The sequence below is a fragment of the Trichomonas vaginalis genome, chromosome I (assembly GCF_026262505.1).
Source record: "Trichomonas vaginalis G3 chromosome I, whole genome shotgun sequence".
NCBI lineage: Eukaryota > Parabasalia > Trichomonadida > Trichomonadidae > Trichomonas > Trichomonas vaginalis.
In genome coordinates, this window is record NC_067203.1 from 11,042,637 (window position 1) to 11,067,285 (window position 24,649).

General features: G+C 32.4%; 9 protein-coding genes across 9 annotated transcripts, besides 3 other annotated features; 3 read left to right on the plus strand and 6 right to left on the minus strand.

Moving 5' to 3' along the window:
* Positions 1-92: 92 nt before the first annotated feature.
* On the minus strand, positions 93-1,785 carry TVAGG3_0966950 (PKc DYRK domain-containing protein; the record flags this gene model as incomplete). The annotated part of the gene is made up of 1 exon (XM_001581450.1): positions 93-1,394. One exon carries the CDS (start codon positions 1,392-1,394, stop codon positions 93-95), a length of 1,302 nt encoding a protein of 433 aa, XP_001581500.1.
* Positions 1,786-1,831: 46 nt separating this feature from the next.
* Positions 1,832-3,058, plus strand: TVAGG3_0966960 (uncharacterized protein; the record flags this gene model as incomplete). Its single annotated transcript, XM_001581449.1, has 1 exon — positions 1,832-2,014. The coding sequence occupies one exon, from the start codon at positions 1,832-1,834 to the stop codon at positions 2,012-2,014; it is 183 nt and encodes a 60-aa protein (XP_001581499.1).
* Positions 3,059-4,366: 1,308 nt separating this feature from the next.
* On the plus strand, positions 4,367-5,804 carry TVAGG3_0966970 (lung seven transmembrane receptor family; the record flags this gene model as incomplete). The annotated part of the gene is made up of 1 exon (XM_001581448.1): positions 5,023-5,781. One exon carries the CDS (start codon positions 5,023-5,025, stop codon positions 5,779-5,781), a length of 759 nt encoding a protein of 252 aa, XP_001581498.1.
* A 288-nt stretch (positions 5,805-6,092) lies between these two features.
* TVAGG3_0966980 (malate dehydrogenase) lies at positions 6,093-7,903 on the minus strand (the record flags this gene model as incomplete). Its single annotated transcript, XM_001581447.2, has 1 exon — positions 6,155-7,858. The coding sequence occupies one exon, from the start codon at positions 7,856-7,858 to the stop codon at positions 6,155-6,157; it is 1,704 nt and encodes a 567-aa protein (XP_001581497.1).
* A 1,318-nt stretch (positions 7,904-9,221) lies between these two features.
* Positions 9,222-11,357, plus strand: TVAGG3_0966990 (Bardet-biedl syndrome protein 7 family; the record flags this gene model as incomplete). The annotated part of the gene is made up of 1 exon (XM_001581446.1): positions 9,222-11,279. The coding sequence occupies one exon, from the start codon at positions 9,222-9,224 to the stop codon at positions 11,277-11,279; it is 2,058 nt and encodes a 685-aa protein (XP_001581496.1).
* Positions 11,358-11,823: 466 nt separating this feature from the next.
* Positions 11,824-16,769: a mobile genetic element.
* Positions 11,825-17,155: a mobile genetic element.
* Positions 16,718-16,930: a mobile genetic element.
* A 74-nt stretch (positions 17,156-17,229) lies between the features above and the next one.
* Positions 17,230-19,433, minus strand: TVAGG3_0967030 (spectrin binding; the record flags this gene model as incomplete). Its single annotated transcript, XM_001581445.1, has 1 exon — positions 17,230-19,428. One exon carries the CDS (start codon positions 19,426-19,428, stop codon positions 17,230-17,232), a length of 2,199 nt encoding a protein of 732 aa, XP_001581495.1.
* Positions 19,434-19,918: 485 nt separating this feature from the next.
* Positions 19,919-20,665, minus strand: TVAGG3_0967040 (protein of unknown function (DUF4625) family; the record flags this gene model as incomplete). Its single annotated transcript, XM_001581444.1, has 1 exon — positions 19,919-20,665. The coding sequence occupies one exon, from the start codon at positions 20,663-20,665 to the stop codon at positions 19,919-19,921; it is 747 nt and encodes a 248-aa protein (XP_001581494.1).
* Positions 20,666-20,954: 289 nt separating this feature from the next.
* On the minus strand, positions 20,955-21,674 carry TVAGG3_0967050 (uncharacterized protein; the record flags this gene model as incomplete). The annotated part of the gene is made up of 1 exon (XM_001581443.1): positions 20,955-21,674. The coding sequence occupies one exon, from the start codon at positions 21,672-21,674 to the stop codon at positions 20,955-20,957; it is 720 nt and encodes a 239-aa protein (XP_001581493.1).
* A 649-nt stretch (positions 21,675-22,323) lies between these two features.
* On the minus strand, positions 22,324-24,195 carry TVAGG3_0967060 (uncharacterized protein; the record flags this gene model as incomplete). Its single annotated transcript, XM_001581442.1, has 1 exon — positions 22,324-24,195. One exon carries the CDS (start codon positions 24,193-24,195, stop codon positions 22,324-22,326), a length of 1,872 nt encoding a protein of 623 aa, XP_001581492.1.
* Positions 24,196-24,649: the final 454 nt, after the last annotated feature.

Genomic DNA, 24,649 nt, shown 5'->3' on the forward strand with positions numbered 1-24,649 from the left:
GATGTGCATCGTTATTAATATATAATTAATGAGTAATGAAAAAAAATAAGAAATTACGCAAAAAATAACAAACATTTTATAAGTATATATAGTTATGTCCTCATATACGTTGATGATTGAGATGAATTATTTGATTGCTTGAAGTAATTATGTTTAATTATATCTTCAGCTGAAAATCTTTCTTTTGGATCCCATCTCAAGCATCCACTAATTAACTGCAATAAGTAAGGATCAGATATATTAGTTTTCTCCTTTAAAGATGTCTCGTTTATCTCCATTGTATCGAGTAATTCAAAATTTTCATCAAAATAATATTTTGCTCTTTTTGCAGTCTTCAAGATGCTCTTGGGAGGTATTCCAAGCATTGATATCATCAAGCACATCAATTCTTCTTCATCAAAAGCTTCAAAAAGCGGCTTTCCTGTAAACATTTCGCATAACAAACAACCATAAGACCAAATATCAATTTTTGAGTCATATTCGTTTTCCAAGACGACTTCTGGAGCCCTGTAGAACCTACTTTGAATGTAGGTATATAATGTATTCCCTTCTGTGCATGAACATCCGAAATCAATGAGTTTTATCGATGTTCTTCTTACATTTGTAAATAAAATATTTTCTGGTTTTATGTCACTATGTATTACATTGTTTTTGTGCATAAAATCGAGTGCTTCTGCTGTTTGTCTTGCCACCATCTGGTAGGTGCTTGCTTGTAATCGCTTAAAAGGCTGACTACAAATGAGTGAATAAATATTAATCGAAGCTAATTCCATGACAATGCAGAAGTAGCCTCTAAAAATGAAAGAGTCTTTGTAACGAATGATATGGAATTTGTCAGGTCCTCCGTTCTGTTGAAGGGTTGTTAAATATGCTTTTTCTAGTAAAACGTGATCATGAGTTTTTCTTGTATCTCGGAGAGCTTTGATTGCTACATCCTCATTAAGTTTATGGTCGTGACATTTTATGACGAAGCCTGAAGATCCTTCGCCTAAAATTGATATCATTTGAAATCTATAAGCGATATGATCATCTTTTTCGAAGCGAAGTAAGTTATTTGATGTGCAATCTGACTTTTTGCATGTAATTGGTGACTTTCTTATATAATAAATAATTGAATAATTGACAATTTCGTATTCTTCTCGATCTGTGATAAAATGTCGATAACTAGCGAGTACTTCATGGTTCGAGCATGGGCCTTCAAAAGTTTTTTTGAGTGAGTTATTATTGCCTATGTCTAGAGGTGTTTTAACGTACCTAAATCTTGCAGATTCTGGAACTTTTGGTTCTAATTTTGGAGAAAGCTTAATACTAGCAAGGTTTCGTTCAGAATTTCGCTTTCCATTAGGAACTTTTATAAGAAGATTATGCTTTGGCGTTGGATGAATAACTTTCATATAAAAATTGTAAGAAAAGTGTCAAAAGCTAGATTTCAATCGAAATTTTGCTATTAGTAATGCAATCGGGATCTATTTTTGGCCTTCTCCAATTCAAGGCTAGTATTTTAAAGCATGAGGCGTGTTAACATAGCAATTTACAAGATATAGTCCTTTCAAAAAGAAATTCTGCAAATTATTTAGTCTGGTGATGTTTGTATGAATATTAAGGAAGTTGAAAATGCCCAAATAAGAGAATGAATTTGATTAGTTGATTTCTGCAGAAATTGTCGGTATTTTAATGTCAATTATAGGACCAGATATGCCCAGCAATGGCTGAGATAATGATGTCAAAGTTTGCCGTGTTAAATCCAAAAATCCACCTAGTATGAAGGGTCATAATTCTATCGGCGCTACCTGCCGATAAAATTGGTTGGAAAAGTGTCATTTTTAAAAAAATGGATTCTCCTGACCGAAACATTGAAGATCTTGACAATGATGGAAAAGACAATGAAGCTCATATTTACCATGAAGGCGTAAGAGATAGCAAACAATCTATTGATCCAAAAGCAAATGTTAAAATTCCACAAGAAGTATTAATTCCATTTTACGATGTTAATGCTACGTCCCAAACAAAATGATTTCTTAATTTCAAAAATGAGAAATCTTGTATTATTTGTTTAGCAATTACATTATTCAGATCATATTTTTTCCAAAAATGAATTCTTATCGCTGTTTTTGTCTAAAAACCTTCTATTTGTTTCATCTACGTTTATTTCATATTACATTTTTTTTCATTCATTTTAAAAATTCATTTTTTGTAATTAACTTGATTTCACATAATTTAGTTTACAAATATGATAGTGTGGCTTATGAGACTTATTTCTTTATCTATTAAGTATAATAGTTATAGTATACATTTGATATCTTCACAATCATTCATCAATATCCCAATCGTGAGGACATGAACAAGAATAGGAATGATTTGCCAATATCTCTTCCATGCACTCTGTTCATTATTTTAGTTTTTTGAAAAGTCAATTGTTTGCTTGGTATATCCAAACAAAGGTACATTCACGAAAAGTGACACCCCTCTTCTTTTTTCCTAGGGTTACTGATCGCTTTCTTTCTGCTCGCCATGCCAGAAATGAAAGAAATGATTGATGCAGAATAATTTATTACTCCAATTGGCAACTATCTTGTAATATACAATTAGTTGCATTGTCAGTTATTCTCCAGCATTATTCAATTTAAGTTCAACTTCTTTAATTTAAATCATATTGCAGCTATACCCTCGCGTTGAGATACGAACAAGATTACACATACTAAAATCCCACATTAAAAATCGAAATTTTGCAACGACAGAATTCCTCGTAATTTTGGTTTTTTACTTACCTTATGATACATATTCAAATGACTTGAATATAGAAAAAGTTACTAAGATTTGAGGAAATTTTTGCAATAAGAAATTAAAAATCGGTTTTATTATATAAGTTACTTATGAATTAAAATTACCTCTATAATTAGTGTACAGTGCCTCACATAATCTTTGGATATTTCTGATTTCAAATTTATACATTTTGATTGGAATATTCATAACTCAAATCTAGATGATAGTTACTACATTTATGCGAATACAGTACGTATCCATTCATCTATTTACTTGTTGTTGTTGAAATAAAAACGTTATTATTTTACTATCTTAAAATAAGAATTTTGTTATAGTATTAATATTTTCATCAACAATGATGACATTATATCAACTCTTAAATGACATTATATCAAATATGATATCAAAATCAAAAATTAGGTGTTTTTTATGAGAAAAAACGTGTTAATTTGACGATTTGGCTAATTATACAATACTTTTATTTTCCAAATTTTTTTTGAAATTAATTTTTTCGAGAGAAAAATCAAATTTTTGATTTTCATTTTTGAATTTTTTTTGGAATTTTGAATTGATCAATTAAGCAGAATGAGTTATGGGAATGCTTTATACATCTCACAATGTGATGAATTAAAGACGAATCTTAAAAAATTATTTAAAATCACAAATATCATCCTTATTCTCATTTGTTTCAAAAAAGATAGTACTAAGTATTGATAAACCATGATCTATCTTAGTAAAATACTTGAATAAAAAGTGTAAAAGTAGAGTTTTTATTCATTTTTATATTAGATTTAAACGAAAACCTGTTTCATATTAATATCCTAGTCGAGAGATGAGATTTTATTCGTATTTGTTAGCATTCAGTAGACATTCTAATCTTGAATTTTAAATTTTACTTAAAATTATTAATAAATGTGAGGTTTTGCTTCGATTTCTGATTAATTTGATTAAATTGTCTCGACATGCATCTTGAATAATATCGTTTCTTGAGGAACTCCAAGATTTTCAAGAGACTTCTTGCGATTTTTGATAAATGATAAGAACTCTCATTTACGAAAAAAGGTTTATTGAATATAAAATATTTCTGTAATGACTCATTTTCATTATACTATTTTCAGTCAAATCCTCAAAAGTTAATATTCAAATCTCTTATTTAGCTGAGAAACTGGATACTACATAATGGATCATATTCATGTAAGCTGGAAATGGTATGGTTACATTCAAATGCTCCAATAATACTTCAATTTAGAATACAGAATATGAATATTGATTTTTACTTCTATTTGAAATTACATTTGATATATAAATCATAATTTGATGATTAATTGATAAAAATTAGGGAAATTAAAATATAATTCACAAATCTTTTTATTATCTTAATAACTTTTCAAAATAAGATCATATTATTCATATTTGGAGCCTACTGATTCTAAGTATCCTATTTATTTGAAAATCTATCGTTGGGAAGTCTCGTGCATGTACCTTTATCCAAACCTTAAAATATTTTTAAAAGAATGTTAAATTTACAACACATGTAAAACACAAAACTGCGATATAAAAATAGTTTTTTCCGATAAAATTTTGTCACCTTTAAAAATTGATAGCGAAATGATTTTTAACTTTATCTTGATATGCTATAAATCTTCATACAATATCTATATAGCGCAAGATGCATATCTCTTCGAATCATTCGGTTTCAATGCAAATGGTACATTTAACGTAACATTTAAAAATTTATATACTCCAAATCTATATTATACTCTTTTATCATCAAAAGAATTCCCAATAGAACTCCTATTATTTGCATCAGCTTCTAAATTTTGTCATGAATCTCCTCCAATCCCAAAAATCCGCACATATGTTCCGATTTCATCAAATTTTACATTTTCTGGAGTAATTCCAGAGAAAAATACTTATACACCATTAGTTTATAATTGTAATAATAACGAAACATTTATAGATTTAGTTCAAACATTTCGCAATCCAAACTCTTACCTAGACTCACGTTGGATCAGCGGTGATTGGTCTCAATTTTCATTGTTTGCCGTTGTTTTAATAGTGTTTTTCTTCTGGATTCTAAATTGGTTTTGCCATTTTAGGACCAACGTCAAAATTCATTACTTTCTTACATCTACACTTGCATTAGGAATTGGATATCACTTATCCTTTTTCTTTGAACTCATAAAGCTTGAAAAAACAGATGATGCGATATATCAAACGACAATACGACTTTTATTCAGCTTTTTCTACAATGCGTTAATGTATATTACATTACTACTATCCATCAAAGGTTGGTGTGTTTATAAAACGAAGCTAACCTTCAAAGACGTCTTTTCTGCTCTAATTTTCGTTTTAATTTACACGATTTGCAATTGTCTTCTTGCTTTAACAACACTTGGCAAAGCAGAAACAATTATACGTCTCGTCAGCATGTTTGCTATTATGCTGTATGTCCGAGAATTAGTGATTTCCATCACAAAAACGAACATTCATTTTATTGCTCATTTATATGTAATTTCCAATGCAGGAGTTACACCAACATCCACTCCCATATACGCCAAGTATAGAGTATATAAGCTCCTGAGACTTGCTGTCGCTTTCTGTTGCTTTAATATTTCAGTTCGATTGATTACATCTTTATTTAATAATCCTTTCCTATGGATTGACCAACTTATTTTTGATTTAATGCAGATAGCCATTGACATCATTCTTTGTGTTACCTTTAAATTGAGCAAATCTGAGTCAAATGACCAGTATTTGATGTTATCTGATGATGAGTATGAGCATACTAAACCTGAAGAGCTGCAATTGACTGATATAAAGCAGATATCAATAAAGGAATTGATAAATAAGACAGGAATCGCATGGGAAAGAGGAATTAAATTACCTAATGCACCAATCATCAAAGACACTGCGCAAAGATATGACACATCTAGATTACAAGCTGCAAAGATTATTAAACCAATAGATGAAACAGATGATTTTACTGAAAGTACAGAATCTTTATCTAATTTATAATTTTATTATATATTTGTTTGTATATTTATCTAAACATGTATTTTTATTTAGAAAAAATAATGTATTTATGTTAGTTAATGAAAATAAAAATCAAATTGATAATCCTATCGAAGTTTAACAATGAGTTTTTTGGAGAATCACGATTCAATTGATTACACTATGTCCAACATTCAAATATCCTTTCTCGAAAACTGACAGTTTTAATAAAGTAGATGAAAATATTTCAGCACCTAAAAGAAGATCAGTCCGTGAAACCGCAACATAGTCAAAAAAACTTATAAGTCAGATATTGGAGCTTACCAAGTCATCAATTAGATAAAAAAAGGAAATTTAATTATGAAATATACCCAGAAAGCTAATTTATTATTATGGCTTAGTAGAGTGGATCATATTCAGCTGATGGTTCGAAGAGCTGAGCCTTGAGCCAGTCCTTGAGGGATGTGCCCTTTGGTGGGACAGCTGTAGCGAGTACGTTGTCGATAAGGTACTTGGAAACATCGTAAGCGATACCGAATGAGTATTCACGGATCTTGTTGAGTGGTGGAAGAAGGTTGCCCTGGTCATGATCCTCCTTCTTAACAAGGGAAGCAAGAGATTCAGCGGCGATTTCGAAGACCTTTGGTGGGCAGTGGCGAGCCTGTGTTGTAACAAGAGCGTAACCAACAGCTGGGAAGATCCAGGAGTTGTTAGCCTGGGCAGTGATGATCTTTCTGCCGTTGACCTGTTCAGCTGGGAATGGTGAGCCTGTAGCGCAGAGGGCCTTGCCATTGGACCAAAGGTAAACATCGTGTGGCGTAGCTTCAGCCTTTGGTGTTGGGTTGGAAAGTGGCATGATGACTGGGTGCTCAGCATTCTCTAATGTTGCCTGGACGATTTCCTTTGTGATAAGTCCTGGAACACCGGAAACACCAATGACGCATGTAGCCTTGAACTTCTTGACGGCCTCGAGGACTGAGCCGTAGTGTTCCATGTCGTGCATGTATGGGATGTTGAAGTCATAAAGATCTGTACGGCCAGAATGGACCATACCCTTGTGATCGAACATGATGATGTTCTTGTAAGCCTGCTCCTTTGTGATGCCACCGCGGGAAACAGCCATATCGACGATGAGGTTAGCAATACCTGTAGCAGCAGAGCCAGCGCCGATGAAGATGATCTTCTGGTTCTTGAGATCTGGAACACCTTCCATGTGTGTAGCTGAAGCAAGTGTAGCAGCAGCGACAGCAGCTGTGCCTTCGATATCATCGTTGAAGCAGTTGCAGCGCCATCTGAAGTGATCAAGAAGCTTGAAAGCAGCTTCCATTTCGAAATCTTCGAACTGGACAAGGCATGTCTCGCCGAAGACTTCCTTGACGGCAGCGACGAATTCCTCAACGAACTTGAGGTGCTCAGCGCCACGTACACGTGGATGGCGCCAGCCGTGGTAGAGTGGGTCGGCGAGGATTTCCTTGCGGTCTGTACCCATATCTAATTGGACTGGAAGTGTCTGATCTGGGTCAACTTGGCCGATAAGTGTGTAAAGCATAAGCTTACCGACTGGAATACCAAGGCCGGAAGCACCGAGATCACCGAGACCGAGAATACGGCCAGCATCTGTAACGACAATGCAGCGGATGTCCTGGCGTGGGTAGTTGCGGAGGATGTCCTTGATCTTGCCAGAATCTTCTGGTGTGATGTAAATGCCACGGTATGACTGACGGTGTGTAGCCCACTTCTGGCAAGCTTCACCGACAGTTGGTGTGTAAAGAACTGGCATTGTCTCCTCTGGTGGGTGTGTGAAGAGGAATCTCCAGAAGGACTGTGAGTTCTTCTCACGCTCGTTAGCGAGGAAGATGTACTTGAGGAGTGGTGTTGGCATCAACTCGAATTGGCGGCGGATACGAGCAGCCTGTTCATCCTTTGTGAAGACCTTGTATGGGAGAAGGCCGCGGAGGTTGAGGCGGTCACGTTCTTCCTTTGTGAAAGCTGATCCCTTAGAAAGATCACCATCTTGAAGAAGTGTCATACCTGTCTTGAGGGTTGGGCGAACATTGCGTGAAAGTTCACGTGCTGGGAAGTTGACTGAAGATGTAAGCATCCTAAATCAAAAATGAAGAGATTTCACATCACCTACCGAGCTGTCGTCTTCAGCCATTTCTCTCTCAAATTTTGAATTAAGTTCAATCATTCTGAAAAATATCGTCAGCGTCCTTCAAATTTGCATAACACTTCACCTCACAGAGAAATTCTCGTAATAAAGAATATGCAAATAGTTTGTATATTAATTTTTTCCAATAAAATTATGACCCATTAAATTGGATCTCAAAATTGAAAAAAACAAAACCGATCAGGTATTTGACCAAACATAATTTTAGTCAATAGTACTATGATAAAAGTCAAAATGCATTCATTTGGAATAAATTTTGTTCGCTATCTGAAGAAAAAAGATAATAGATTATCCTGAGAGTACCTTAGGTCAGTGCATCAATGAAAAAACCTTGAATAAATATCGAATTACAAGCCAAATTTTTAGTTATGGCAAGATTTCAAGAAAACTATATAAACTATATTTTTAATTTAAGATTTTCATACTTAGTCAATGAGAAAACAAGCTGGAAAACAAAGTACTGATTATCAATTAGTTAGATTATTTGGAGAAAAATATAAGTATCAGTAATATACGGTTTATTTCCGAGCAAAAATTCTTCGGAACACAAGTTTATCATAGGGTATTTTGTGTAACAATGATGATTAAGTGTTTGCACTGAAAATTAAGGTTTTTCTTCTCGTGAAAAATATAGAATCAACTGATATTCGTAAATTACATGAAGTAATTGGTAAATCTGGTTTGTTTTTTGTATGTCTTAATTGTGTATGTTATTATTGTTTGATAAGACTATTGAAAATCAATGATAATATGGATCGATATAAATGTGCGTAAAAAATGTGCCAGTTCCACTTGAAATTCGGCTGGAAACCTGACTCACCCTTAATCGAATAGTATCTGATGGTTCCAAATTTCCAAAAAAAAATTCAAATTTATGAAAATGAAGTTAAATCCCTCATTTTTATATCTGATTTTTATTTTTTCAATTTTTTTTTGGAACTTTCATTATAAAATTCGCTTCAAATAGATAATAATCAAATTATTTCATGATAATAAATATATAAAACTTATTTGTATTACATAAATTTTCTATTTCCTCTATATTTTTATTACATTTTTTAATTATTAAATTTCAAATTTTAATAATTTCTTCAAAGAAAGATTATGAACACTAAAATATCTAAGTCTCATAATTGTTAATTCAATTTCTATTAAGATAGGTTTCATTTATAAACAATTTTTCCCAGAATCGATTTTCTTTAGATATAGCTCAAAAATGTAATATAATAACATCTCTTGGGTTTGAACATCCAGTTTTTACACTAAAATTATATTGTTTCAATTTAGATTTTTCATGGAGATTTCGTTATCTTATTATCCGATTCTTCATACATCTCCAATCAACAGAAATGGCCTTTGTGTTTTCAAACTTGCAGGTCATGTCACACAGAAATTCGCGTTTATTGGGTCAGATGGCGTTTTAAAATATTATAGGTTCGATAAAAATATATTAAGTCAAAGATATGAATCAAATATACTTTCAAATAGTAACGAGTGCGTAATCGCAAGTGATGATAATGTAATTGTTTCACAAATGAAAGGAATTTCAAGATATAATCGAAAAGGAGCTCACGTAAAGACATATAAAATACCATTTGACAATCACATAACATCAATGATTGAGCAAGGATCATATATTCATGTCGCTTCAGGTACAATGAGTTATACAGTTGGAGTACAAGAGTCTGCAATCGCTTATGACTCACCAATTATTGGATTTGCTGTTGTAAACAATGTACCTTATGCAGGAATTGCATCAGGCAATGTTTATTCCTTTGTTCCAGGCCAATCACAATTAGTTCAGACGCTTCCAGGATCATTGACAATGATTTCATCGGTACATCATACGAAAACAGATTCCTACCTTGCTGTAGGATGCTCTGATAAGAAATTACGCTTTTACAACAAATTAGATAAAGAAGTTTCTTCAGTAGAGCTACAATCACCAGCTACAGCCATGAGTGAGTTCGATATTGATAAAGATGGATATCCAGAGCTATTTGTTGCAATGGAAAATGGAAATGTATGCTTAATTTCACTTGCTTTAATAGAATCTCCAAGAGTCCTTTCATCAATCTCAATTGGCTTCTCAGCAACAAACATAGAGGCCGGATACATATATTCCGCTAACTTAGTTTCAGCAGTTGTCACTTCTCAATCCGGACATATCGGAATTGTTTCTGCAGAACCACGTAGAGATCGCTCTCTGCTCACATCAATTGCTCCAAAGGTTACAGAACAAGAATTGGATCAATTAAGACGCGAAATTTCAGCTCTTGAAAATATATCCAAAAACAGTTCTTATCAGCGCTCAATAGTTCCAGTACAGACAAAAATGGAGCTCAGAGGCGACATTTATTCCCAAAGTTTCGTGATGATCGTTGAATCCGAAAAACCAATATCTCGAGTCTCAATTGGCGCCAATCTTCCAATCACAGTTAAATCGAGGAATGACTGCCAAACAACAATATTCACTGCCAAGCGCAAAGCTCCCAACAGTTCCGCTGTAATTGTTCCTGTTGATCCAAATGCGACCAGAATTACCTTCGATATCTCATATGAAACAGGCCAAGGCGGTGAACTCCAAGCTTTCGTCAACTACGCTGGCAGCGCAACAGTTTTTTCGAAGGAATACCAACTTCGACCATTTGGACTTCTCAAAAAGTTGCCAACAAATCCACTCGAAACAATCAAAGACGATTCATTGGCTGTTGTCGATCTTGTTGCTGCTGATGGTGCATCATCCGTCTTCCACTCCATTGTCGCCAATTGCTTCCCCATTCCTCTTGAAGAAGACGTCACAGCTTCGTTCTCAATGGGCGTTGTTGGAGCTCCTTTGTCTGTTACTTTGAACGGGGACAAACTCACAGCGAGAAGTCTGTTTTTGCCTCTAGTTATACAGATAAGGAGCTATATACTCGGCGCAATGAACAGCCAGAAGCAATCTGTGACGTTCGAGACACATTTGGGACCAAATTGCGTCAACGAGTTCTTCAATTACATCGAGAAGAGATTTTTCGAAGTAAACAAAGCAGCAAGCGATCACATGAAACTTACTGCACTCAAGGAAGTAAGGAACTCAACAATGGCATCAACATCTATCCAGGCAAACGAAGAAACAGCAAGATTGATGGCAGAATCACAGGAAATTGAGAAAAAATACGAAGAATGTTCTGCGGAATATTTCTCATACATAGATGTAATTCATCAGTTTTACATCGAAATGTGGAAAATAGAGAATATCAACTCGGCTAACTGCATCGAAGAGCTGGATGCTGTCACAAAAGAAGCTATTGACGGAAACTCATTGACATCGCTCATTAATTTCATGAAAGCTTCTCCTCCAAAATGAAATTAATATAATCTTTTTCTTTATTGTTAAAAATTATAAAATATTTTTTGTTTATTTTCAATAAAAAATCATTATTTACCCTAAAAGCTATCAACACAAGGCCCCATGTGAATTAATTTTTTGCACCCTATGAAAAACCCCAATTATTTCACACAACATTGATTTTTTCATATTTATGATGAATGAATGCAATATTAAAGATTGCAAAAAATATAAAAATCTTGAATCATTTTTAGTTTATTTAGGTCAAATTAATGATATTAGCAAATGATATTTGTTCGGAAATGATCTACATTCCATATCTTTGTGAATATTTCCTATCAATTGGTTCAAATATCAATGAAAAAGATATCCGTGGATGAACCATTCCTCTTAATGCAAAATTAAATTTTTTTTAGCGTCAATTATAGACTAGCACAAGATTAGTACTCATTGAGTACATTATCATATGAGTATGTAATGAATAAGAATATTATATAATATTTATTGGGGGGCGAACACACTTTTTTTCCAAGAACACACCTTTTTCCCGTACCTATATAATAGGCAAAATCGCAACCGAATTTTTAAATCTAGATTTTGATGATAAATTGTGATTTTTAGCTTAAATCGCGATTTTTTAAAAATCGCGAACAGAATTTTTTCGCGATTTATTAATAAATCGCGATTTGAACGATAAATTTCGATTTTTTTAAAAAATCGCGATTCGGGAAAAAATTGCGACTTTTTGAAAAATCGCGAACTTTCAAAAAAATCACGTCCTTAATTTTGGTCTTTTTCGGAGTGATAAGTCGTCCTTTAAGTAATATTTTTTTTTCTCGAATTGCTAATTGAAAAATTAAATTCGAGAAAAGAGATTACAATAGTATTGTATGGACTATAATCCTACTACTATAACACTTTTTTTGTGAAAATCACACTTTTTTAAAAAAAGGTATCAAATTGAAAAAAATTATTCTTATATTTACTTATACTGTAGGGCACATTCATTGGTTATGAAAATCACATAGTATGAATACTCAATCCCAAATATCTTAAAAAAATATTCTAAAATATTAGACTCGATTTTAGCAATTGTATTCTAATCATAATATAATGCCCGAGTATATTATATAAATAGAACAAATATTAGTAAATTCAATTTTTTTTTTCAGATCGCAAATTATCTAATACAAATATTCATAAAAATCACATACAGTATATTTGCATTCAATGTCAAATATAATAGCTATCTAATACTTTCGAAAAATTGAGCTTTTGAATATTTTATAAAATTTCTGGTCCAAAAATTGTGCTTTCACAATATTTTGATGATATCTATAATAATTAGACTACAAATATAAATTGTATAATAAAAAATCAAAATTTGCTTTTGATATCTCAAATCTCGATATGAGATATTCAATGTCAAATCAAAGTATTCATAATTAACAGATTTGTATCGTGAATGCTTTCGTTTTGCTTAATACACAATTATGCATGACAAGTGTGTGTGGCTACACAATTCTTTCCGTCCGAAGCGGAGAATTGTGAAGTTTACACCGCATTTCACGGATAATATAATGGAAAAACGATTTTCATGGAATACTATTTTTATTAATAGCTTAATAAATGAGCGAGTCTGATAGATATATGTTACGCAAGATATATCCATAGAGAAGTGTTTAAGTATAAAACAATGCGTTATACGTTATATGTAGGATATAGATGGTTTTTCTCCATTGAGAATTTTGTCATGTGAAAAATCTCTTTTTTAGCTATGATAAAAATACTTTTTATATACTATTATATCTCAGTTGATATTGATTCAACATTCTTATTTCACATGATAATATAATAGTATATGTAGCGAGGTATTATATTCTCTTGTGATTTCGATCTATTAATGCTCACACAAAAAATTCGCTACATCAAAATTTCCTCGGAAAATTTCACTTTTGCTGCTTTGATTCAACTTTGATGTCCAATGAATACTCAATAAAACTCGAAACTCTGATCATGGAGATCTATCATCACATATATAATTATATTGCTTAAATATGTGTATAAATTGTATTTTGGATTTTTCGGATTAAAAAAGGTTAAAAGTGTCATATTGATATAATTCACATTTTTGATTTCGTTACTTAGAAATGAGAATTGGTCAATAATTTATTATCCATTTGTAATTATAAAGTGTTTTAATGTATTGTGAGTTCATTTAATTAGGTTTAACTATAATATAAAAATAAATAATCACAATAATAAGTATTTAATTAAAAATGAGTATATTCAGAGATAATGCAGGTTCTTTTAGTTATTATTTAGGAGGTTTTATTTAGTTAACAACAAATTAAAATAAATATATTAAGGAATGCGTATCAACAATTTTAACATTAATGGAGGTAGATCAACAATATTAATAATGGGAGTGGGTCAATAATTCAAATACTGGAAATGGCTTAACAATGTTTATTATGGATATGGTTCAACAATGTTTATTATGGAGCTGGATCAACAATGCAATTAATGGAGGTAAATTAACAACGTCAATAATAGTAGTGGATAAGCAACTCAAATACTGGAAATGAATCAACAATGTTAGTGATGGAAGTGGATCAACAATGTAATTATTGGAAGTGTATCAATGTTAGTAATGATTGTCAAAATTCGTTTGAAATGTATTAACAAATAAGATGTCAAACCGCAAACCGTTGTCACATTTCAAACAAATTTTGACAATCATTACTAATATTGCTTTTATTACAATTATTTCAATAATATCCAATAATATCTTTCAGGTGAACAAAAATAAAATATCCAATCAACTCATATCATGTCAAACCGCAAACCGCCGTCACTTTTCAATCATTTTTGACATTAGCAAATATTAAAAAAATATTTTTATTATTTAATATTTTTTTATGTTGAATAAAAATTATATTAATATAAAAGATATTTTTTTACTCAATATAAGTTGGCGCTATCACTCTCTGAAGCTGAATCTGTGTAATTATATGCATCTGTTGTTTCATCCATGCTGTCTAAGTCAAGGAAATCCCATTTTTCTGCGCCTTTACGAAGTGGCCTCCTGTACAAGAGTTTGTTTGTCAAGCCAGCGCACATGCCAAATGTTTTGTGATAAAAAGTGAGATCATTATCAACATGTAAGGGCCACTTTCCTCCAATTACTCTCCAATATTGTTTGAGTCTGGAGAAGTAATTTTCCACAATTATTCTGCTGCTTGACAATTTTTTATTGAATGTCTTCTGCTCAGCAGTTAATTCGCTATTTTTTCTGCGCTTGTATGGAATTAATGCCCATGGAATAATTTGATGAATTCCTTGATAGCCAGAGTCTGCCAAAAGGACTGGTATTTGATCGATTTCTGCTTTCATCTTATCTGCTTCTGCTTTTAATTTGCTTATCAATGTGTTGGATTTCCTAAACAAATGAAAATCATGTCTCTTTCCTCTGATTGGTTTGGAATAATGTAAAAGAAATCCTTTTGGGCTTACAAAGCACTGAGTTTTGATGCAGCATATTTTATGTTTGCCTGAATAATATTTTTCTTGATTGGCACTTCTGGGTATCTCTTGAACTGTGGCATCAAGTGCTCCCAACATATAAGGATATTCTTTTGATTTTTCGCGATCATCCCATTTAATAAATGATCGCCATTTCACATATTCTCGGCCGATTTTAGAACCAATTGCATCGATCACATCAATGATAATTTGCCTTGTGTGTGTCTTTTTGATACCGAATTTATCGGCCAATTCTTCGAATCCAGGAGCGTGTTTAAGCCATGTTAATGTAATTAATAAACGTGCTTCCATTGAAACCCTAGTATTCTTATAATGATGTAATTCAATTGAAGGGATGAAAAGTCTTATAAGATCTCGAAAATCTTTGCACGTAAGATTTGTTAATTTAATTAATGTATTATTATCGTCATTGTGTAAAATTTCTTCTATTCTTATTTTAAGTGGTTCTTTTTGTTTTTTTGGAGGATCTGGAATTATTGGAGCGTCAGCAAAAGTGGCGATGTAATCGATTTCCCTTTGAGCAAAAAATGCTATTGGATCATCTGTATCTTGAAGTGGTTCAGGATTTGGTACGGGCGTGGTATTTTGATGTGTGGATCAATTTGTACGGGCGTGGTATTTTGATGTGGTGAAATACTCTGTGCAGGCGCAGTATTCTGATGTGATGAATGACTTTGTACAGGCGTAGTACTTGGAGCTTGGGTCCTCTGTGATGCTGATTGAGCAGCTCTTTGGCTTGAGGACGAATGACCTTTTTTCTTATTCATAAATGAAGTCAAATGCTCTTTCTTGAAAATTTGAATTATTTTACAATTTTTCTAAAGATATATAAAATTTCAATAGGCATACAATATTTCAATAGACATATATGATTTCAATAGACCTATAAGAATTCAATTAACATATATTATTTCAGTAAGGTGGAGATTTGTTCAACTCATGTTCAATATTATAAAATATATATCATTGTGAATATAACACCTATAAAATATAAAATTATCAGATGATTTTAAATTAAATTGTAAGCAAATAGTTCGATATTCTAGAATGAAATGGCTGCCGATGACTTCTTGATAATGATTTCGCCTGTGATAAATCGATAAAACGCCATCGAAGCCATCGATATGCACTAGTTCTGGATGTAAAGTGGAAAATTATAGTATAACTTATATTGCTGATGACTCGTAAATGGACAAAATATATTTTATTCGAATGGATGTTAGTTTTTATGATATTTCTATTATACTATATATGTCAAATCATTGTATAATATATATATAAGATAAATAGCCCGAATTTTTTTTTATAAAAAAGTGTTTTTTCAAATTTAATAATAAATATTTTATTCTGCTTATAAATCATATTGTCTTGTAATATTTGATAAAATTATCACTGAATTCTTAATTAGTTTTTTTAAAAATATCAATTTTGATTTATTGGACTTGAAAATATTTTATTTATATTATAAATCATATTATCATTTAGTGTTTATCAAAATTATGGTTCTTCGTTTTGTAGCTATATTTTGAATGACAATAGAAAAAAAAATACTAGAAACTAAATATGTATTTAATTTTATAAGTAAAAATTCACATAATGATAATATATTTGTGAAGTTTATTTGAAGAAACGATTTTTATTAATTCAATTTTCATTATAGCATTATTTAGGTGAAGTGCTCTCAAATTGTGAGCCAGACAAATGTTTAATGGCTGCAATAAAGGAACATAGCTCAGGTGCGTTTGCATTGAATATTTATCGTTTTGATTTCACAAAACATCGTTGCGTTTAATCAAAAATTTGATTAACTTAATAAATTTAAAGATTAAGCGATCTCATTTTAACACAATCGGTAAATTCAATACGTCTATGAAACAAAGCCATAATTTCTCGTAGTAAAATATTTGATAAAATTTTATCGCTTACAGAGGTGGAATTAAAGGGTGAGAGATATATAGATAGACTATATATCTCTCACCCTTTAATTCCCTATACAAAGTTCGAAAACTTGGGTGCAATCAGATCTGATTGCACCCAAGTTTTCGAACTTCATGTAAAGAATTGCTTGCTATGATGTACTGATCATGAATCAGTACATCATAGCAAGCAATTCTTCATCTTAAATATATTTTTCTTAATCAATACATAACTTGTTCGCAATTTGGTTTTAGACGCTATATTTTAATCTAATTTCGATTTTTTATAAAATCGCGTACTTCTAATAAAACGCGATTTCAAAAACAATCGCGATTATTTTCTGTTCGCAATTTTTCAGAAGTTCGCGATTTTATAAAAAATCGAAATTTTTCTTTGCGATCGAGATTTAAAAATTCGGTTGCGATTTTGCCTAATCTAAAAATCATTAAAATTTTCAATATATCAAAATCATTTTTTTTAAATTTCTACAAAAAAATACATTAAATTATTTCCTATTCATAACTTCTCTTATTGCTATCTTCGCCTCATTCGAATTGACAACTTCCAGGGCTGTATTTCCATCAGGACCTTTCTGTTCTACGTCAATTCCTTTGCAGGAAGTCAAAGCGATCACTACATCAGGCCATTGACCAACAGCTGCTTCGTAAAGTGGGTTTCCATCATTTGGATCTATTCCTGGTGTCTTTACCAAGATTTTCACGACATCAATGAAACCCATTTTACTTGCTATTGCCAATGCCGTTTTATTTTGTGCATCATGTTTGTTTAATTCAATACCTTGTTGTTGTACTAAACTTTGAACTGATTCAGGTCTATTTCTTTTACATGCCAAATGGAGAGGAGTCATTCCATCCTTATTGACAGCATTATAATCAATTCCAGGACAACTTACAACGAAAGTTATCGCTCTTGACAATGTTTGTGCTGCCAAATGAAGAGGAGTATTTCCTTGTTTGTTTTTACTGTTGTAATCAATCTGATTCGAGTTCTGCGACAAACTTTCAGCAATCGCCATAGTCTCTCTCGATGCTGCATAATGGAATGGAGTGTTTCCTTGTTTGTCTTTCGCATTTATGTCAAATTTTCCACTCAAAACTAAAAATCTGACAATACTTGACGGTGCAGATTTACATGCAGAATGTAAAGCCGTCAAACCATCGACATCTTTGTGATTTGTGTCACAGTTTGGAGAGTTCAAGAAAGCGCGGATGACATTGATGTAGCAGCCATCAATTGCGAAATAAAGGGGAGTTCGTTTTGAAGCATCAACTGAGTTTATATCGACACAGTTGTTGTCAATGATGTATTGGACGACATCTTGATGTCCGTTGAGTGCAGCCGCGTGGAGAATTGTTCTGGAGCCTTTGCGGAAGCTGCAGTCTGCGCCTTTCATGCCCATGATAACTTTGAGAGATCCTAAGTGGCCGTTTTCGGCGGCTTGGAATAATGCGGTCGTTCCTTTCGAAATTCCGGGGGCTTCGATGCCGGGTATTGATGCGAGAAGCTTAAGAACACCAACATGGCCTTCGTCGGCTGCAATCATGATCATTCCGGAGGCATTCCATTTCGTTGGGGTCGCACCGTTCTTTAGAACGAACAACATGGACACTACATTGTTTGTACGTGCGCATTTGTTGAAAATGCCGTCAATGGTAAGGGCTTCGTCGTTGGAAAGAGCTTCGTATTCTTGATCTGCGACTCCGAAGGGAGTTTGCTTGTAAATTTGCTCGAATAATTCGTAACGACGGAATCTGGCGGCGATTTTGATTGATCTGAGTAAAGAAAGGCCTTTGTCTTTGAGAATTTGGAGAACTTCTGGATTTGCACCGGCAACTGCGTATTTTTCGGTATTCTTGAGAGAGGCACCACGCTTAATTAACTCTTTGACACAGTTGATGGCTCCGTAGAAGCAGGCAAGTTGAATTAAATTCGGAGTACGCTCGTAGATGAATCTTGGCTGGAAGAAGAGGTTAGGGAACTTCTGATTGATGTTTAGATCAGGTCCCCACAACGATGGATCGTCACGATGTATAGCATAAAATGGAGAATCTTTTGTACAGCCAACATCTGTGAAATCATGCATTTTCTCCCACCCATCGGCACAGAGAAGATCTAATGTATCGATAAATTCTTCAAGAGGATTGTTGTGGCGATTTGTTTTTTGAGATAATAAAGTAAATAAAGGAGGATCGAAAGCTTCCAATTCTGCACCGAAGAAGAAGTATAGAAGTGAGTTTTCTGCTGTTTCGAAGATGCAATCTGATAAAATATTGCAAATTTTCTCCGCGATTTCATTTATCGTCAAAACTTTAGCCATAAGACAGTTTCTGATGAAGCAGAGCGCTTCCTCTTTCCTATGGAGTAATGCTTTGCCGTATGGTCTGAACGCTGCCTTTAAGATAATTGGCTTTAAGTGCTCTAATGCGTTGTCTGGTGCTGCATTCTTGTTTAATTCTCCGAAAAGACGCGCGTGAAGTCTTTGGTTTGTCGAACGGATTTCAAATACGTCCATAAGTTCGTGAACAAAGAAGTATACACCATCAATTGTTTTGATATAAGGGAGTTTCATGATGTTTTCAACAGTTGAATTGAAGTTTTCTTCATTCATACTAGAAAGGAGTCTTTGGAGCTCTGCAAGCTTATACGCTTCCTCAAGCGCTTCTTTAGAAAATCCACTTTCCATTCAAATGAGATAAATAAAATTTACATGTATCGTCAAATTTCATCTCAATTTTTATTTTTTGAATTCGTCGTTTTCTGTTTATAACATGTAAGCAAATTGGCAACGTAAGTACTTCTGTACTAACATCGAATAGAGTCATTTTCCAATGATGCGCGTAAATTCTCCAAATTCTCCAAATCTCAACATCAAATTTACTTACCAAATCATATTTAGATTGTCAAACGTGTACACATTCAGTTTATTATCAACACATTACGCTATTTTTTTGAGAATTTTGAAGTCTTTTCTTGGAACTGTCCTACTCCTCAGAAATTTCAAAAGTTTACATTTTTTTATTGAAATTTCCTTTGTAGGCCAATTTATTTAAAATTGATATATTTTCAATCAATTTTATTCTCCTTATGATGTGAAGAAGCTTAGAAAAATTACTTGAGAATTAATTTTATTTGAAAATTGCATGAAAATGTGGATAAAACAAGATTTAAAGATTTTATGGCTGAGCATTATATTCAACTATTTCATCTGAATCAATAGACACTGTTTCACCAGAATCAGACGCACTTGGCCAATCTTCGGGTTCTTCTCCAATTTCTTCCATTTCTTGCTTTTCTTTTTCACCACATGGAATTAATAGAATGATAATGATTAAGACAATCAATAGAACTATCATTACAATTACTGAAACAACCACAATAATGATCCATTTCCTTTCAACTTCTATAAGGAACAAATTAACTGAACCATCTTGCGCTTTAGAGAAATCAATCTTCAATAAAGCATTGGAAATTTTTGATTTCTTGCCATTCTTATCAACTAAGTAAATATCAAATGTATACTCACCATCACTGAAATTGCTTGGTATTTCAAACGAGTAGTTATATTCTGTCCAGTATTTAGATGTTTCTAATATAATGTAAGGTTCATTGTTATCTGTTTTACTAGAGTTATTATTATAAATTGCTATGTAAACTTTTGAAGAATCATCTGTGTTATTATCTCTGATCCTATAAGTAATTATAACTGTTTCATTTTGAACGAAGACAGATTTTTCAATTTTTTCTTTGTTCACAATTTCAACTTCTGGTGGATAATTCATGACATCAAGCTTGACAGGGAATGTTGAACTTTGCCCATAAGTATCATTTAAAACTGCAATAATCGGGAATTCCCCATCAGATGTAAATTCTGGAATTGAAAAGTTGAATACCGAATCTTTTTCATTGCATGAAGATTTCATATCAGTATCTAAAAGACATTCGTGAACAATTGGACCAATTACTGTTCCGTTTGGAAGTTGGAGCGAAATACTGATATTGTTATCTCCTTCAGTGTCTTTTATTTTGAAAGAGGTTGAAACATTATCACCTGGTTTAATATCTTCTCGATCTTTTCCTTGATAAATTATCTCAGGTGGTGTTAAAATATAAACTGATGAAGAAACCGGATTTGATGATAGATTATATGAATCTATGGCAATAATCTCAAGTTCTGCATTTCCGAATTTAGAATCATTTGGAATTACAATGTTAAGAGAATGATCTTGGAATTCTTCCTTCATTATGAAGTTTTCTGGCTATGCTTGTTATTTCTTTATTTTCATATTTGATGTTGACAATTGATGAATCACCCTCATCTTCATCTTTGATCTTGAAGGAAAATTCTAATTGCCTTCCTTTAACATGTTTTCCTTTAATTGGATATATTACAACTTCAGGTTTTGCTCTAATAAAGAATATAAAAGAGTGTTTGTTGGAATCAAAATTGTATTTATCTGTTACATAAATGTCCAATGATTTTTCGCCTGTTGTTATGTCTGAAATCTGAACTTGGATTGAGAATGAGATGTTTTCGGATGTTCTATTTAATTTACTTTCATATTCTTTATTATCTATATGGAATGTGAATGAATCATCTGGATCAATATCTGCAATGTATCCTGAAATCGTCAAACTATCTCCTTTGGCAATAGATGGAACTTCAGAGGAAATGTACAGCTGTGGGACATTTCTAATAGTAACATTAACAAATTCCTTCAATGACTCAAGTGAATGACTATCAGTTGCAACCAATTCAATTTGAAGGACTCCACTGTATTTACTTGGAAGATGAACTTCAACTTGAGTTGTTTCAATTTTAGACTCAGAAACGATTGGAATACTTGGTGTAATGTCAACATAATTTTCCATTCCTTCATATTTGTACTTTAGATTAACAATTTCATTGGAATCTAGATCTTCAATAGACATACTAATCATTGCATTATCATTCGGTTTATATGTTTCTTCCGGATTTGTTGCTTATAATTTTGGTCTGAAGTAGAGGGGCAAGTTCATTGTACAACCTTCTGCCTTAATTCCGGAAATATCTGATGCCGAAATAGAAATAGTCATTTGCCCGATAACTGCATCATCAGGAATTTTTATTGACAATTCAAATTGTGTTTCGGTTCCTTTTACAGTGGCTTGCGTGCTGCTGTTTGTCGAATCTCCGAATTGAGCTGTGACAGTAATTGTATCAGTATCATCCTCATCAGTAACATTAATTGTCAAGACAATTGTTTCACCTCTGAGATAATATTCCTTATCTGCAGATTTAGAAACAATTTTTGGTCTATTTTTCAATGGAATTTGGATTGATTTATTGGAATAGAATTCATATGAATCAATTACACCTAGAATAATTTCAAAAGATGGCTCAGTATATCCTTCTGGGATATTAAATGGCCCAAATTCTATTCTGGTTGAAGTAGTTGAGATAGTAACTTCGTTTTGCTTAGTGAATACATCATATGTGTCATCATAAGTTCCATACTTGATAACATCTCCATTATCATAATCTGTGATAATACATGTAACAGTTACGGCATCTCCTGCTTTGTAAACATCTTTATCATTTCTACATTCTCCAAATTGGGGGAGTTGATCTTACTCTAAATGTTACAGGATGCTTTTCAGAAGTAAGACCATCCAAATCTTCACCAAAAAGATAGACAGTTATGCTACCAACTTGCTGTTCTTTTGGAATAGGAAGACTAATGCTGAATATTTCACCACTATTAATTGCTTCTGACGTTGAATTTCCTATTTCAGAAATGAGGTGTATTTTTCCTAGGTCATTATCCTCATCGGAATAAATTCCCTTGAATATGACAACGTTGCCACCCGTGTAGTCAAATTTTTCGAGTTCATCAACAGTAATAGTAGGCTTGTGCTTAATATTAACAGTAAGTCTTTTTTCATCACTGAGCGAATAATTGTCAACTGCTTTTACAAAGATGGTAGTTTCTCCTGGTGGATAATCAAATGGAATAGAAACATTGAATTCTTTGGCAACATCCACTCTGTAAGTAAGTACATATTGATAATCATTTGAGCCTAACTTATAAGATATATTAATCTCATCATTTGGTAAATCTTCATCAGATATATCAAAAGTGACTTGATATGTTTTTCCAGGAACAAGATCTGTTTCTAAAATATGAGGAGTTATGGTTGGATTTTTATGGATCAAAAGCACTATTGTTTGGTTACTTGTTCTACCAAAAGAATCTGTGGCAAAGATGGTCAAATTAAGAGGTCCAGCTCTAGCATTTGGAATCTTGAATGTTTCAAGATAATCACTAAATGAATGTCCATTATTTGGATATGTTATTTGCTGAAGGAATGTTGGATTTGAACTATCTTCACCAAATGAAAATGAAATATTTGCATAATCTTCATCATCATTATCTGTTAAATCAATGTACAGATGTATATCATCTCCAACTTGATAAAAATCAGATTGCCTTGAAATAATGATTACTGGCTTATTTACAATTTTGATATCCGTTTGAATGATATTTGATTCAATGTGGAAACTATCACTTACTTTGATAAAGACTTCATTGATTCCAGGTTTCAAGAGGGAATTGTCCACTTTTATCTTGAGAATAGTTTCTTTTGAAACATTAGCAGATATAGTATCAGGGAGTTGATGAAAATCAGAAGTTTTACCAATTTTGTAAGAAATTCTGAAATCGTCATTATCATCTTCGTCATTACAAGTAAATAAGATAATAATTTCATCATCAATTAAATATGAATCCATCCTAATTGGATTTGAAATATTTGGTTTAGCCCTTACTTGAATTGTACCGGATTTATTTTCAGACCATATCACATCTGCCACAGAAACGTTATAATTAATTATATAATCTCCAATAGGTGCATTTTCGGGAATTTGAATTTTAACAATAAATGGATCTCTATTAGTTTCGTGTACAACTTCTTTGACATCGTTAACATAAACGTTGTAATATGTATCCTCATCTTCATCATTTAAAAATTTAAATTTAAGAGATGCCTCCTCTCCTGGGAAATAGAACTCTTTATTACCTTCGATGTATTCAATATGCATTCGGTTTCTTATGAAAAAATCAAACCTTCCTTTCGTGAATTTTTTTGAATCATATTCATCAGATTCACGAAATGTTAATTCTGCTGTGTAATTCCCAACTTCTATTGATGAAGTCGGTATGTCCTTTTCCTCAGGATATTTTAATGTTTTTCTATCATTTTTCCCAATAGAGGTTGATTCCAATGAGATATCTTCTATAGTTTCTCCACCTATTTCAATTGGTTCTTCGTTTTTAAGAATTGTAAGATACCAATATGGGACTGGATTCGCATTGTAATCATATACATTTGCAACTATTGACAGGTTGGTACCCGGAGTATAAAAATAAGGTTCAGCTGATAAACTGTCAATTTCTAATGGTAGCATTGCCATATAAAACGTTGAAATATTACAAGCATATGTAGAATTTTGGAATTCAATTTTGATATCAGTTTTTCCTAATATTTTTCTGAACTTGAGCAAATTAAGTCTAACATAATTGTGTGTTTGATTATACTTTAATGAAAGTTTTCCCATGTCGGTACCATTGGCCCAATAATTAACACTGTATTCAAATTCTTTCTCTTGGCTATTATCTAAAGTAATATGAAAATAATCATGCTTGGAAAATTTCTGATTGACAGCCTATGCTACACGAATATGCGGGCAAATTTCTTCCATAACGTCAGACAAAAAGAGCCTCAGCATATATCTTTATAAAATCTTATTAATTTTGAATTAAAAAAATTGAGAACGAACAAAAAAGTTCAATGCATGTTTATATTATAATTAACAGGATCTATTAAAGGATCGTGGTGTTATTTTTTCTCCGGTTAATTATCGGATA